The sequence below is a fragment of the Ranitomeya variabilis genome, chromosome 6, assembly GCF_051348905.1.
Source record: "Ranitomeya variabilis isolate aRanVar5 chromosome 6, aRanVar5.hap1, whole genome shotgun sequence".
Taxonomy (NCBI): Eukaryota; Metazoa; Chordata; class Amphibia; order Anura; family Dendrobatidae; genus Ranitomeya; species Ranitomeya variabilis.
The window spans coordinates 416,612,033-416,628,289 of record NC_135237.1 but is presented as its reverse complement, the minus strand read 5'-3'; the positions used below and the strand labels follow the sequence as shown (position 1 = coordinate 416,628,289).

At 43.2% G+C, this 16,257-nt stretch overlaps 1 protein-coding gene across 1 annotated transcript in view; it reads left to right on the top strand.

The window, feature by feature from the left end:
• Positions 1 to 16,257, top strand: part of SMCHD1 (structural maintenance of chromosomes flexible hinge domain containing 1) — a 584,899-nt gene that overhangs the window by 151,064 nt on the left and 417,578 nt on the right. Inside the window, exons 11-12 of the mRNA XM_077270310.1 lie at positions 6,131 to 6,257; positions 8,945 to 9,128. Coding sequence (XP_077126425.1) covers positions 6,131 to 6,257; positions 8,945 to 9,128 — 311 coding nt within the window. The remainder of the gene's footprint in view (positions 1 to 6,130; positions 6,258 to 8,944; positions 9,129 to 16,257) is intronic.

The following is a 16,257-nucleotide window of genomic DNA, read 5'->3' as shown; positions in this document are numbered from 1 at the left end:
TGGCAGAGGTAATGTCATATCTCCGTTCCCGGAATATTGTAATTGTCCCATACTTGGACGATTTTCTTGTGATAGGGAAGACAGAGGCCGATTGCTCCCATCAGATAACGGCAGTAATATCAACTCTAACAGAACTCGGTTGGTTAATAAATGTCCCCAAGTCGAAGTTAGTTCCTGTAAAGGTACAATCCTTCCTGGGCCTGATACTAGATTCAGAACGTCAACTCTGCCTCCTCCCGGAGAACAAAGTAACCAAAATAATCAATTTGACCACTGCAGCGATACATCAACCAGCGATGACCCTAAGGAAAGCGATGTCCCTACTGGGCTCGTTAACGTCCTGCATTCCAGCGGTAGGTTGGGCACAATTCCACCTGAGACAACTGCAGTGGGAAGTTCTGTCAGCCCAAAGACTGTTGAGGGCATTTGGAAGGAAGTCTATGTCTTCCTCAGGATGTAAGAAATTCCTTAGAATGGTGGACCATAGAGGAACATCTCACTAAGGGAGTCCAATGGCAGAAACCGGTCGAGGACGTAATCACGACCAACGCAAGCAACATAGGTTGGGGAGCTCACTTAAGATCCCATTCAATTCAAGGAACTTGGTCCCCCCAAGAAAAGAGCTATGCCTCAAACGTAAAAGAACTATTGGCAGTAGTAAAGTCCTTGAAATATTTTCTTCCCCGGCTCCAGGGCCGCCATGCTCGAGTCATGACGGACAATCGAGCAGTAGTGGCCTATATCAATCACCGGGGGGGACGAGGTCTTGGAACCTCATGGAGGTGTCAAACTCACTATTTCATTGGGCAGAACAACACCTATCTTCCCTAACAGCTCTACACATAAGAGGGGTAGAAAACTTACTGGCAGACTTTCTGAGTCGCAGAATTCTGAGACAAGGGGAATGGTCCCTGAATCCCGAGATATTCCAACAAATAATACAGGCCTGGGGTACACCAGAGATAGACTTGTTTGCCACCTCACGCAACAAAAAAGTGAAAAAATTTTGATCACTGAACCCAAACGAACATCCTTTTGCAGTAGATGCCCTACTAATACCGTGGAAATTCTCTCTGGCTTACGCATTTCCCCCGATAGTGATGATTCCAACAGTAGTCCGGAAAATCAGAGAAGACCGAGCAAAAATAATACTCATGGCTCCATTCTGGCCAAGAAGACCATGGTTCTCCCTTCTAAGGCAGATGTCGTTAACAGACCCATGGATTCTGCCAGATGTGCCGGACTTGTTAACCCAGGGACCAGTGACCCACTCTCAGGTGAAGGGCTTCCATCTGGCAGCCTGGCTTTTGAGAGGGCGCTACTAAGCCGCCAAGGATTCTCACCAGGGTTAGTCTCCACCCTATTGAAAAGCAGAAAGCCTATAACGTCTAAAATCTACGGTAGGACCTGGAAGAAATTTTTAGATTTCTTAGGTGAGCCGTTAGGGGATGTAGCTCCAGTGGGTCCCATCCTAGAATTTCTACAAGCAGGGTTGCAGCGAGGGTTAGCAACTAGCACCCTTAAGGTTCAAGTTTCAGCCTTAGGGGCCCTATATAATTGCAACCTAGCATCTAATAGATGGGTTTCACGATTTATAAAATCCTGTGGCAGGTCTAGACCAGTTATTATTCCCAAAATCCCTCCTTGGGATCTAAATCTAGTCTTGGAAGCTTTAACCAAAGATCCTTTTGAGCCTTTGCAGGAATTATCACCTAAATTACTCACCCTGAAAACAGTCCTACTAGTAGCCCTAACATCGGCCCGTAGAGTACCGTATTTTCCGGCGTATAAGACGACTGGGCGTATAAGACGACCCCCCAACTTTACCAGTTAAAAAATAAAATCTTCTTAAAAGTCGGGGGTCTTCTTATACACCCTATGTCGTCTTATAGGGCCGGTGAATATGTGCCTTTTGGGGGGGGGGGAGTGATCCTGATGAGGACGAGGGGGCGTCTCACAGGAAAGTGAGTATCCCCCATTACCTTATCATAGCGCTGCAGCGTGGGGTCTCTGTGCTGGGAGCGGCGGCTGCTGTGCTGTGCTGTGCTGTGGCGGCTCCTCTTCTGCAGTGTGGGGCCTCTGGTGCTGTGGGGCGGTGGCGGCGGCGTATCTTCATACAGTCGGGGCTCCTCCGGCATCTCAAAGACTGGAAGCCCCGCCGGCAACTCCATGGGTACAATGCGGTCAGGTGGCCTCCGGGAAAATGGCCGCTGCTCAGATTCAGATCTCGTCCCGAGATCTCGGGAGACGAGATCTGAATCTGAGCAGTGGCCATTTTCCCGGAGGCAGCTCAATAGGTGCGATGCGGTGGCCCGGCCGCTGGGGGCTGCGCATGCTCAGATTCAGATCTCAACGAGATCTGAATCTAAGCAGCGGCCATTTTCCCGGAGGCCAGCGCATTGTACCGATGGAGTTGCCGGCGGGGCTTCCAGGCTGAGATGCCGGAGGAGCCCCGACTGCATGAAGATACGCCGCCGCCGCCACCGCCCCACAGGCCCCACACTGCAGAAGAGGAGCCGCCACAGCACAGCAGCCGCCGCCGCTCCCAGCACAGAGACCCCACGCTGCAGCGCTATGATAAGGTAATGGGGGATACTCACTTTTCTGTGAGACGCCCCCTCGTCGTCATCAGGATCACTCCCCCCCCCACCCACCATATACACCCGGCGTACAAGGCGATTCCCGGCGTACAAGACGACCCCCGACTTTTAAGAAGATTTTCAGGGGTTAAAAAGTCGTCTTGTACGCCGGAAAATACGGTAGGTGATTTACAAGCTCTATCAATATGCCCTCCTTACACTCAGGTTTTTGATGACAGGATAATCTTGAGACCAGATCCAGCGTATCTCCCCAAGGTAGTCCAAAAATTTCATAGGAGTCAGGAGATTATGTTACCATCATTTTGTAATAATCCTAAAAATCCGGGGGAACAAAAGTTCCATATGCTAGATGTGAGGAGATCCATGTTACAATATATAACCATGACTAGTCAGTGGAGGAAAGATCAAACCCTATTTGTAGCCTTTCAAGGTAGTAAAAAGGGATGTGGGGTAGCTAAAAGTACCATTACTAGATGACAGGGAGGCCATTAGTCTGTCCTATTCTGCAAGTGGCACTCCGGTTCCTGACGGCATCAAGGCTCACTCCACCAGAGCTGTGGCTACTTCCTGGGCAGAGAAAGCTGAGGTATCGATTGACCAAATTTGCAAGGCCGCTACCTGGTCCTCACCCTCAACTTTTTTCAAACACTACCGGCTAGACCTTTCCTCCTCTGCTGACCTAACCTTTGGTAGAAGGGTACTCCAAGCGGTGGTCCCTCCCTAAGGGTTTTCTTTCTACAAAAGTCTCTCAGGTGTGCCGTCATGGGGGAAGGGAAAACACCAAGGTTACTTACGGGTAGCCGTTTTTTCCGGAACCCATGACGGCACCTGTATATTCCCCCCCTTTTTTCACCTTTTCGGTGTGCACTATTGTTTTGGGTGTATTTAGTTAATATAATGTGGTGTTGGATTGCCATGTGTACTAACCAGGGGGGCCTCTCATGCTCTGAAAACCAACTGAAGCGACGGAGAGGTACCGCCCTTTTATTTTCAGTAGGGTTTACTGTACTGGCTGGGCGGATCCCCTCTCTCAGGTGTGCCGTCCTGGGTTCCGGAAAAACCGGCTACCCGTAAATAACCTTGGTGTTTCTGCATTTTTTGGCATGAAAAACGCTGCTGCAAAAACGTGCGTTTTTTATGCGTTTTTGACTGATTTGAGTTAAATCAATGGTGAAAAACGCAGGGCAAAAAACAAGGGGAATTGACATGCAGCAGATTATTTTCTGCACCAAATCTGCAAGTTGAATACTTTTGAAGTGTGCATGACACTTCTGATTTCTCATTCACTTTGCTGTCATCAGGATTGCTTCAGGTTTATCTAGAAAATCTGCAAGGAAAAAACACTCCAACTCTGCAATGTGTGCCAACAGCCTTAATGGGGCTAATATGCTGTCTAAATGGGAAATAAGCAATACAATGTATTTGAAAATATAATTGCCCAATTTAATATATGGGGGCACGGTGTGTAAGTATATGTAAGAAGAGGCAGAAAAAAGATTGAATCTATCGCCTCATTTTGCTGCTATAATCTGCCGCCACCACCATTAGGGGCTTATCTACAGCATTCTGTAATGCTGTAGATAAGCCCCAATGTAACCTGAGGGTATGTGCACACGTTCAGGATTTCTTGCAGAAATTTCCTGAAGAAAACCGGAAATTTTCTGCAAGAAATCCGCATTTTTTTTTTTGCGTTTTTTTTCCGTTTTTTTGCGTTTTTTTAGCATTCTGCAAGCGTAATTAGCTTGCAGAATGCTAAAGTTTTCCAAGCGATCTGTAGCATCGCTTGGAAAACTGACTGACAAGTTGGTCACACTTGTCAAACATAGTGTTTGACAAGTGTGACCAACTTTTTACTATAGATGCAGCTTATGCAGCATCTATAGTAAAAGATAGAATGTTTAAAAATAATAAAAAAAATAAAAAAATGCTTATACTCACCCAGACATCTCATAAGCGGCGTCCGTTCGTCTTCCTATAGCTGGTCTGTGCGCACAGGGCCTTCCGTGACGTCACGGTCACGTGAGCGGTCACATGACCGCTCACGACCAATCACAGGACAGTGACGTCATCGGCAAGGTCCTTCGCCGCACACCAGCTACAGGAACCGAACGGCAGCGTGCAGCGGTGAGGCGGGAACACTGCGCGGGACATCGAGGGTGAGTATAGGACTATTTTTTATTTTATTTCTTATTTTTTGACCAGTTATATGGTGCCCAGTGCGTGGAGGAGTCTCCTCTCCTCCACCCTGGGTACCAACCGCACATAATCTGCTTACTTCCCGCATGGTGTGCACAGCCCCGTGCGGGAAGTAAGCAGATCAATGGACTCCTAGGTGTGCGGAATCCCTGCAATTCCGCATTTTTAATGAACATGTTGCTTTTTTTTCCGCTATGCGATTTTTTCGCGGAAAAAATCGCAACATTTGCACAAAAAATGCGGAATACCTTGTAAATAATAGGAGGCATATGTTAGCGTTTTTTTCGCGTTTTTATCACGTTTTTATAGCGAAAAAACGCAAAAAAAACGCTAAAAATCCTGAACGTGTGCACATGGCCTGAAAGATCTAAAAAGCAAGTTAGATTATACTCACCCGGGAAAGGGGGGGGGGGGGGCTGTCCGGGTCCCATGGGCGTCGCAGGTCTGGGTCCGGCACCTCCCATCTTCATGAGATGACATCCTCTTCCTTCTGTCTCGGTTCCTGCGCAAGCGTTATTCTCTGACCTGTTGAGGGCAGAGCAAAGTACTGCAGTGTGCAGGTGCCGGGAAAGGTCAGAGAGGCCCAGCACCTGCGCACTGCAGTACTTTGCTCTGCCCTCAGCAGCGGAAATAAAACAGAAGCAAGGAAGAAAACATCATCGCATGAAGATGGGAGGCGCCGGACCCGAACCTAGACCTCCCCTGGGTGAGTATAATCTAACTTGTTTTTCTTATCTTTCAGGTTACATCGGGGGGGGGGGGCTTATCTATAGCATTACAGAATGCTGTAGATAAGCCCCTGATGGCGGTGGCCGCAGTTTATAGCGGCAAAATGAGGTGACAGATTCCCTTTAAATTAAACAAAATTAAAAAGGAGAAAGCCACTGCCAGTCTCCACTGTTATTTCTACCCCTGACGCTGATGTGAAAAATAAAAAATAAACTATATATATATATATATATATATATATATATATATATATATATATATATATATATATATATATATATATATATATATATATATAATCTCCTGTATGGAAATAATAACAGAAAGGGGAACATTTGGTATGTATTTTAGTAGCCCTTTATGTAGTATTTAAAAAAAGAAAAAAAATGTGAAAAAATTGACACATTTTCTACCTATATCATCACAAAAGAAAGCAATATGAATATAAAAATGTTAAAACCATATTATAGAAACAATTATGAAAATGAGCCTGGTCATGAACTGATTAAGGTATTTTTGTTTTTTTAATGTATACATGTTTAATGTTGAAAACTAAGTATGCATGAACAGTTCCTGAATGTTATCTGTATGTTGAAATATTTTAGGAGATAATGAAGACATTGATGACGTTGATGATGATTGCTTCATTGTGCAAAAAGAAGCTAGGGGGAAGAGACCAATCTTTGAATGTTTCTGGAATGGAAGACTGATTCCTTATACTACAATCCAAGAGTAAGGCTTGTGATAAATTTGTGATAATAAAACAGTACAATGCAGAAAATTTGTATCACTGATTAGTTTTGCTTGTCTACAATAATAGCAATACAACACATTATTAACTGTGTTTTACCTTTTATTTGAAGTAATATTTGATTTCAGGGGATATAATTGTCTACACACCCCTGTTAAAAGACCAATTATGGTGCTTAGCCTCAGCTATTTACGATTGCCCTGGTGCGATGGCAATTGGGGTAATTTGTTTTGAGGTTCTTGTCAGATTTGCAATGTCAGCGCAGTATTTAAAATTGGAGGAAGGTCACTGAAGATTGTTACCGGTCATTTAAGTCCATAAGGATCAATATGAGAACAAAGCGCCAAAAAAGACCCACCCTCAGGCCACCCCGAAGCATGAGAATCTCATTAACTGAAAACTGAAAATACAGATTAAACAACAACCACAAGACAGATTTCATCAACCCAGGTATCGTTGTGTAATGACGCCAACCTGTCAGTGCCTGTAGTTCACTTAGCAAATACTGATGATTGGTTCCCTTTAATAAAGACCCTAAAAGTAAAACATAAATTTAAATTTTATAATTGTAAACAGAAAAAATCAAATGGGAAACATCACACTATCACACTCTTTAAAATACATAGCACTAGAAATTGATAGTCATTCACTGATGGGATTATTGACAGTTTAGTAGCAAATGCAGTGTCACAGATCTTTTAATAATTTACTCTTATGGACTTTCTGATATCTACTGCCTTTAAGTCAAAGAGACAGCGCCTCACAAGTTGGTGAAAATAGAAATCACTTTTATTCTGCCTTCTGTGGCAACGTTTCGATTCAATGATCTTTATCAAGCACAGTACAAAAAATGGCTTAACCCCACTTAAATAGTGCATATACCACCCCCTAATTATCCAACACCAATCAAAACCATACATGAACATATACAAACAATTTAGAATCTAGAACTTAATATAACAAAACTACAAACAAACCATTTGGCCACAGGTCAGCAGACTACCTTAATACTATAAATATCTATTCTGACCGCACAATATAAAAAGATATAAATGTCCAAAATATCCGCCGTTTGTCTCCCATGTATACAAACGCTCCACCAATCCAGATAGGGCATTTCTGTTGTCATGGTACAGCTTACTCCACGTCATCATGTAGCCAAACCTCCATCCTTCCAGGACCAATCAGAATGAATTGTGTATTGCGCATAATGCACATGCTCCGGTGTCCCCAGTTTAGTTGATCACATACCAAAATCCTTCATCTCAAATGCACTTGCTCCAGACTCTCCATCTGATTGGACCCAGGGGCGCTCTGGGCAAATAATCACTGCGCATGTCCCGGCGTACAAAGGAAGAACTAAATACACATTATGGCGCAACCAAAACGTCCTCACACAGAATATTATCATGGAGCTTACTCTGCACAAAGGGGCAAAATTTACATATATATTAGGTAAGATCTAATAAAGTATCATTTGAAATCGACATATTATGGAATCCTATAGCATAAAAAATAACAATATACATCTACAATGCCCCATAGAGGGGACAGAATTGCATGCATATCAGATAGAACATAAAGGAATATCACTTGCAGTCAACACATTGTAGAATCGTATGACATGAAAAATAGCTTTTTTATGATAGCATTGCAATTAATCACTAAGATTAACCCTATATATACAGAATATCCCCATATTATGAACATACATGATTAAACAATCTAACAATTAAACCCAACTAATGACCTGAGCATAGTGAGTAATCCAGAGCCAACAATTGACATTCCAATATACGGTAATTATTTTATGATCTTCTAAAAAAAAAAAAAAACCAGTATTACATATCTAAATTGCTCCCCACCAAGCTATTACCCAATAATAATAATATGCTACTATGGATATCTCAGTATGCTCTGGTCAATACACATTATAGCAAACAGCAATATTTCTTTATCACAATATATACAGTACCTCATAATAAACCCTAAGTGGATAATCCCACCGAATGATAGTCTGCAAATCTAATGCATGATGCACTCCACATATTTTAATGCAGCGAGCAGCACCAATTCACAGAATCAGCCCTGACAGCCGTCCTCTGTGATACTGTTCAAATCTTGTTATCGCTGTGTAGTCACCAACACAGTGTCTGTTCACTGTGATCCTAAACTTTGTCCTCCCTTATTCTTTTCCAAATGCCCAAAAGGGTAAACGTGGGGGGCCTGAGATCACACACATGGAGCAGATGTCACCCACGTAGCCATAATGCCAAGTTAAGTATTCATTGCAAATTTCAGAAGCTAGTATTTGAAAGTGTATCAAAACTTCATATCACATCCATACAAATGTATACTGCTTACTTTTAAAGTGATATTTATCTGATATTCCTCCTAATGTACACCTTTAATGTACACTGCTAATGTAGCGCAATGTAAATACACCATTGCCTCCGTACAAACAAAGGATGTCAATGGTGTTTTCATATTGTTAGTTCATATACCTCCAAATTTTGTTTCAATCGCTAGTTGTCTACAGAATTATTACTATCCAAATGTTGTGGAGTGAAGGCTAACATTAATGGCATACCCTAAAGAAGGGAAACCTTTTACGTTTTCTGATATTTGACGTGTGTTTTAGTTTGAACTTTGCATTATTTTATTTTAGATTCGACTGGTGTGCTGTGCCAAAAAAGAGAGGTATTGTGCCTCCTGAGTGTTACAACCGGATCTCTGGAGCTTTATTTACAAATGACAAGTTTGAAGTGAGCACAAATAAATTAACTTTCTTAGATCTGGGGTTAAAGCTCCAAGACAAAAACACCATTTTTACAAGAGTAACAAATGGACAGGTATGTGACTCCTACATAGTTTTTTTTTTTTTTTTTAAATCCCTTAATGACCGCCAATACGTCTTTTTACTGTCCTAAAGTATAAGCGACTGGCATCCCCATACAAGTGGCAATGCAGCAGCTGTCAGCTGTACACTATAGCTGACAACTTTTTGCATTAGCCACAATCAGCATTTGCACCATGCCTATCTGTTTAACCCCTTAGATGCTGCTGTCAATGACTACATCATATAAATAGTTAAATGGTTAAGGGAGTGTGGGGGCTCCCTCTTTTAATTCCATCGGCGCCCCGAGATCATAATTGTGTGGTCTTGATGTTTGCCATGGCAATTCATGGCCAAAAAGCGGCCTTAGAGTCTTCCGTCTATAACAGCCTGTTCAGAAGTTGGAGGCACTTTTTCATTCCGGTTATGCCACTTTACATTAATTCCTGAAAACCACCTTAAGGGTAAATAAACTACCTGACCGCAGTTTTCAATATGTCCAGGAGTGCTGTTTTAAAATGTTATCACTTTTGGCTCTCTGGGGTTGGAGGGCTCGTACCGCATGTCCACTCCTTTTGAGCTGTTGTGTTTTATGTCTCAGGGTCCGACACATTCTATTTCCTTGATATACGGTTTGATAGTGTCTGGGGGGATGGGAGATGGACCTCTCAGGTGTACAGTACAATGGCAAAGAGAATTGCACAAAGATTGCGCCTGAGTTGTGGGTGAGGGCCTTCACATGCGCGCATCGGCTGTCGGTGTCTTGTAGAATCCAGGAGCTGAATTATAAAATTATAACACAGTGGTATAGAACACCTGCTAGGTTACATAAAATTGATCCGACGATATCAGACGCCTGTTGGAGGTGTAATGGGGCGGTGGGATCCATGTTACATATATGGTGGAGTTGCAGTGGTGTCAGATCCCTCTGGAACGACATATTTGCCTTATATAATCATATTACAAACAAACAAGTAGAGGCGACACCGGAGATAGCTTTATTGTCAATTTTCCCAGGCTCTGTGTCCAAAAATAAGAAGAGTATACTGCCGTATTTCATGAATGCAATGCGCCAAATCATACCCAGATTGTGGAGGTCTCCCGTGGCGCCGAGGAGGATAGAATGGGTGGAGGCATTGGATGTGCTGTGTAGGATGGAGGAGATGAGGGCTTTTGATGACAGGTCGGGTGTCAACTGGTATGCGAAGTGATATCCGTGGATACAATTTAAAGAAGCACAACGTCTTCAGACGTGGGTGACACAGGGTGTACTGCCTCGCCCCTCATAATGGGAACTTACTAAGTAGTGAGCTGTTGGAGTCCTATCGTTGTACTTGCACCGATCTCTGTTCTTTCTTTCTTTTTTCTATCTTTCTTTCTCTTTCTCTTAAGGTATTTTGTTATTTTTGTTTGCTCTTTTATGTAAGGGTGACCTGCTTTGGCCCTTCTCACATTGTATATAAATTGATGTATAACTGCTGTGGTATCACCACTGAGGTAGTGGAGCTACTGATGGGGAGAAGTAGAATGTTAACATTATTATCAATGGTTACCGTTACAATGTTTGTACATTTCTCCTGCTTATTGAATAAAAATATTTTGAACAATAAAATGTTATCACTTTTGGAGGTTTTCCAATATATAGGACACCCAAAGTCACTTCAAACCTGGATAGGTGCCTAAAAAAAATAAGTTTTGTAAATTTCCTTGAAAAAAATGAAAAATTGCTGCTACATTTTTAAACCTCCTAAAAGGCTAACAAAATAAAATAACATTTTACAAATGGTGCCAATTTAAAACTGACATGTGGGAAATGTTATTTATTAATGGTTTTTATATGGTATGACTATCTGGATTAAAGAGATAATCATTCAAAATTTCTTGCGATGAGGTGTCCAATCCGTTCTACCAACAAGTCGAAGTTCTCCGCTTTCATACGCACCTAGTTGAGACCCCAGAAAACATGATTCGGGTCGATTTTTACCGACCCCAGATCGCCGTTAACGTTATAACGGCAACCGCAAAAAGAAAAGTCCAATTTCCCATTTAACCCCTTCATGACCCAGCCTATTTTGGCCTTAATGACCTTGCCGTTTTTTGCAATTCTGACCAGTGTCCCTTTATGAGGTAATAACTCAGGAACGCTTCAACGGATCCTAGCGATTCTGAGATTGTTTTTTCGTGACATATTGGGCTTCATGTTAGTGGTAAATTTAGGTCGATAATTTCTGAGTTTATTTGTGAAAAAAACGGAAATTTGGCGAAAATTTTGAAAATTTCGCAATTTTCACATTTTGAATTTTTATTCTGTTAAACCAGAGAGTTATGTGACACAAAATAGTTAATAAATAACATTTCCCACATTCATTATCATAGTCCTAATTAGATTAATGGCCCAAGAGTCACTTCAAAAGACATTTATTAAACATAATCCTCTAAGGGATATACCAAAACGAGGATAAGAAGTGATTAACCAATATATTTAGATTAAAATTACTATTTATTAATACAATTATTAAAAATAAGACAAGGGTACAAAATGTAAAAAAGACAAAAATGGGACCTCCAAATAGTAAGGGGAGAGGGAAGCCAGCCAATACAATAATTAAATACTTGATATAATACTACATAAAGAAATTGCATGAGAAACTATTCCCCTTAGGTGCAAAAAGCAATTATAACATATTGAATCTAAAAATTTCATGGAATAAGATAAGATTTTGTCTTTTTTACATTTTGTACCCTTGTCTTATTTTTAATAATTGTATTAATAAATAGTAATTTTAATCTAAACATATTGGTTAATCACTTCTTATCCTCGTTTTGGTATATCCCTTAGAGGATTATATTTAATAAACGTTTCCCACATGTCTACTTTACATCAGCACAATTTTGGAAACATTTTTTTTTTTTGCTAGGAAGTTATAAGGGTTAAAATTTGACCAGTGATTTCTCATTTTTACAACAAAATTTACAAAACCATTTTTTTTAGGGACCACCTCACATTTGAAGTCATTTTGAGGGTTCTATATGGCTGAAAATACCCAAAAGTGACACCATTCTAAAAACTGCACCCCTCAAGGTGCTCAAAACCACATTCAAGAAGTTTATTAACCCTTCAGGTGTTTCACAGCAGCAGAAGCAACATGGAAGTAAAAAATGAACATTTAACTTTTTAGTCACAAAAATGATCTTTTAGCAACAATTTTTTTATTTTCCCAAGGGTAAAAGGAGAAACTGGACCACGGACGTTGTTGTCCAATTTGTCCTGAGTACGCTGATACCTCATATGTGGGGGTAAACCACTGTTTGGGTGCACGGCAGGGCTCGGAAGGGAAGGAGCGCCATTTGACTTTTTGAATGAAAAATTGGCTCCAATCTTTAGCGGACACCATGTCGCGTTTGGAGAGCCCCCGTGTGCCTAAACATTGGATCTCCTCCACAAGTGACCCCATTTTGGAAACTAGACCCCCCAAGGAACTTATCTAGATGCATAGTGAGCACTTATAACCCCCAGGTGCTTCACAGAAGTTTATAACGCAGAGCCGTGAAAATAAAAAATAATTTTTCTTTCCTCAAAAATGATTTTTAGCCCACAATTTTTTATTTTCCCAAGTACCCGGTAATAGGAGAAATTGGACCCCAAATGTTGTTGTCCAGTTTGTCCTGAGTACGATGATACCCCATATGTGGGGGTAAACCACTGTTTGGGCGCACGGCAGGGCTCGGAAGGGAAGGCACGCCATTTGGCTTTTTGAATGGAAAATTAGCTCCAATCATTAGCGGACACCATGTCGCGTTTGGAGAGCCTCTGTGTGCCTAAACATTGGAGCTCCCACACAAGTGACCCCATTTTGGAAACTAGACCTCCCAAGGAACTAATCTAGATGTGTGGTGAGCACTTTGAACCCCCAAGTGCTTCACAGAAGTTTATAACGCAGAGCCGTGAAAATAATAAATGTGTTTCCTTTCCTCAAAAATATTTTTTTAGCCCAGAATTTTTTATTTTTGCAAGAGTAACAGGAGAAATTGGACCCCAAAAGTTGTTGTCCAGTTTCTCCTGAGTACGCTGATACCCCATATGTGGGGGTAAACCACTGTTTTGGCACACGTCGGGGTTCGGAAGGGAAGTAGTGACGTTTTGAAATGCAGACTTTGATGGAATGCTCTGCGGGCATCAGGTTGCGTTTGCAGAGCCCCTGATGTGCCTAAACAGTAGGAACTCCCCACAAGTGACTCCATTTTGGAAACTAGACCCCCAAGGGAACTTATCTAGATGTGTGGTGAGCACTTTGAACCCCCAAGTGCTTCACAGAAGTTTATAACGCAGAGCCGTGAAAATAATAAGTGTTTCCTTTCCTCAAAAATATTTTTTTAGCCCAGAATTTTTTATTTTTGCAAGAGTAACAGGAGAAATTGGACCCCAACAGTTGTTGCCCAGTTTGTCCTGAGTACGCTGGTACCCCAAATGTGGGGGTAAACCACTGTTTGGGCGCACGTCGGGGCTTGGAAGGGAGGGAGCACCATTTGACTTTTTGAACGCAAGATTGGCTGGAATCAATGGTGGCGCCATGTTGCGTTTGGAGACCCCTGATGTGCCTAAACAGTGGAAACCCCTCAATTCTAACTTCAACACTAACCCCAACACACCCCTAATCCTAATCCCAACTGTAGCCATAACCCTAATCACAACCCTAACCCCAACACACCCCTAACCACAACCCTAACCGCAACACACCCGTAACCCTAATTCCAACCCTAATCCTAACCCTAATCCCAACCGTAACCCTAATCCCAACCCTAACCACAACTGTAACCCCAACACACCCCTAACCCTATCCGTAAACCTAACCACAAGCCTAATCTTAACCCTATTTCAAACCCTAGCCCTAATTCCAACCCTAACCCTAAGGCTATGTGCCCACGTTGCGGATTCGTGTGAGATTTTTCCGCACGATTTTTGAAAAATCTGCAGGTAAAAGGCACTGCGTTTTACCTGCGGATTTACAGCAGATTTCCAGTGTTTTTTTGTGCGGATTTCACCTGCGGATTCCTATTGAGGAACAGGTGTAAAACGCTGTGGAATCCGCACAAAGAATTGACATGCTGCGGAAAATACAACGCAGCGTTTCTGCACGGAATTTTACGCACCATGGGCACAGCGGATTTGGTTTTCCATAGGTGTACATGGTACTGTAAACCTGATGGAAAACTGCTTCGAATTCGCAGCGGCCGATCCGCTGCGGATCCGCGGCCGATCCGCTGCGGATCCGCGGCCGATCCGCTGCGGATCCGCGGCCGATCCGCTGCGGATCCGCGGCCGATCCGCTGCCGATCCGCTGCGGATCCGCTGCCGATGCGCTGCGGATCCGCGGCCGATCCGCTGCGGATCCGCGGCCGATCCGCTGCGGATCCGCAGCCAAATCCGCACTGTGTGCACATGCCATAACCCTAACCCTACCCGTAACCCTAACCCTACCCCTAACCCTACCCCTAGTTCTAATCCTAGTTCTAACCCTAACCCTAGTGGAAAAAGAAAAAAAAATATTTTCTTTATTTTATTATTGTCCCTACCTATGGGGGTGATAAAGGGGGGGGGGTTATTTATTATTTTTTTATTTTGATCGCTGCGATAGAACCTACCACAGCGATCAAAATGTACTTGTAATGAATCTGCCGGCTGGCAGATTTGGCGGGCGCACTGCGCCTCAAGATGGCGGCGCCCATGGAGAAGACGGCTGGACACCGGGAGGGACATCGAAGCTAGGTAAGTATGGGTGGGTGGGATCGGAACACGGGGGGGGTGTTTGGGATCGGAGGACCGGGGGAGCGGACAGGAGGGAGGAGGGGAGCGGACAGGAGATCGGGGCAGAAAGGACGACTGGGGGGGCGATCGGTGGCGGTGGGGGCAGATCGGGGTCTCCAGCCATGGCAGATGCTATTGCAGCATCGGCCATGGCTGGATTGTAATATTTCGCCATTTTCATAGGTGAAATATTACAAATCGCTCTGATTGGCTGTTTCACTTTCAACAGCCAATCAGAGCGATCGTAGCCACGGGGGGGTGAAGCCACCCCCCCTGGGCTGAAGTACCACTCCCCCTGTCTCTGCAGATAGGGTGAAAATGGAGTTAACCCTTTCACCCGATCTGCAGGGACGCGATCTTTCCATGATGCCACATAGGCGTCACAGGTCGGATTGGCACCGACTTTCATGACGCCTACGTGGCGTCAAAGGTCGGGAAGGGGTTAATTTCTCTCTCCTCTGATGTGATCGTACAAAGAGAGAAATGGGGTCCCCCAAGCCCCCCCCCCCCCGGTACCTCTGGTGTCCGATCATCCCCCCATGAAGTCCCACGGGCCGCCGGTGTCGTCTTCTGGGAAGAAAATGGCGGACCCATGCGCAGTGCACCTGCCGAGATCTGCCGGACGGCACCTGACAACAATAGGAAATTTTTCCTATTGGTTCATTTTGATCAATGTACAAATGAATCAAAATACAAAAACCCATAGTAAATAAAAAAAACCTTTAACACCCCCTTAGGGTAAAATAATAAAAAAACATATTTATTTCCATTTTTCCATTAGGGTTAGAGTTGGGCTAAAAATAGGGTTGGGCTAACGTTAGAGTTGGGCTAATGTTAGGGTTAGGGTTGGCTGAAGATAGGGTTAGGGTTGGGGTTATGGTTAGGGGTGTGGTTAGGGGTGTGTTGGGGTTAGGGTTGGAGTTACAATTGGGGTGGGTTCCACTGTTTAGATACATCAGGGAGTCTCCAAATGCGACATGGCGCCACCATTGATTCCAGCCAATTTTGTATTCAAAAAGTCATACAATGCTTCCTCACTTCTGAGCCCTGCCATGCGCCCAAACACTGGCTTTCACCCACATATGGGGTATCGGCCTACTCAGGAGAAATTGCACAACTAATTTTGTTGTCTATTTTCTCCTGATACCCTTGTGAAAATAAAAAAAAAATGGTTGCAAAGTAATTTTTTTGTGAGAAAGGTAAAAGGTTCATTTTTTCCTTCCACATTGCTTTAGTTCTCATGAAGCATCTGAAGGGTTAGTAAACTTCTGGAATGTGGTTTTACGCACCTTGAGGGGTGCAGTTTTTAGAATGTTGTCACTTTTGGGTATTTTCTGTT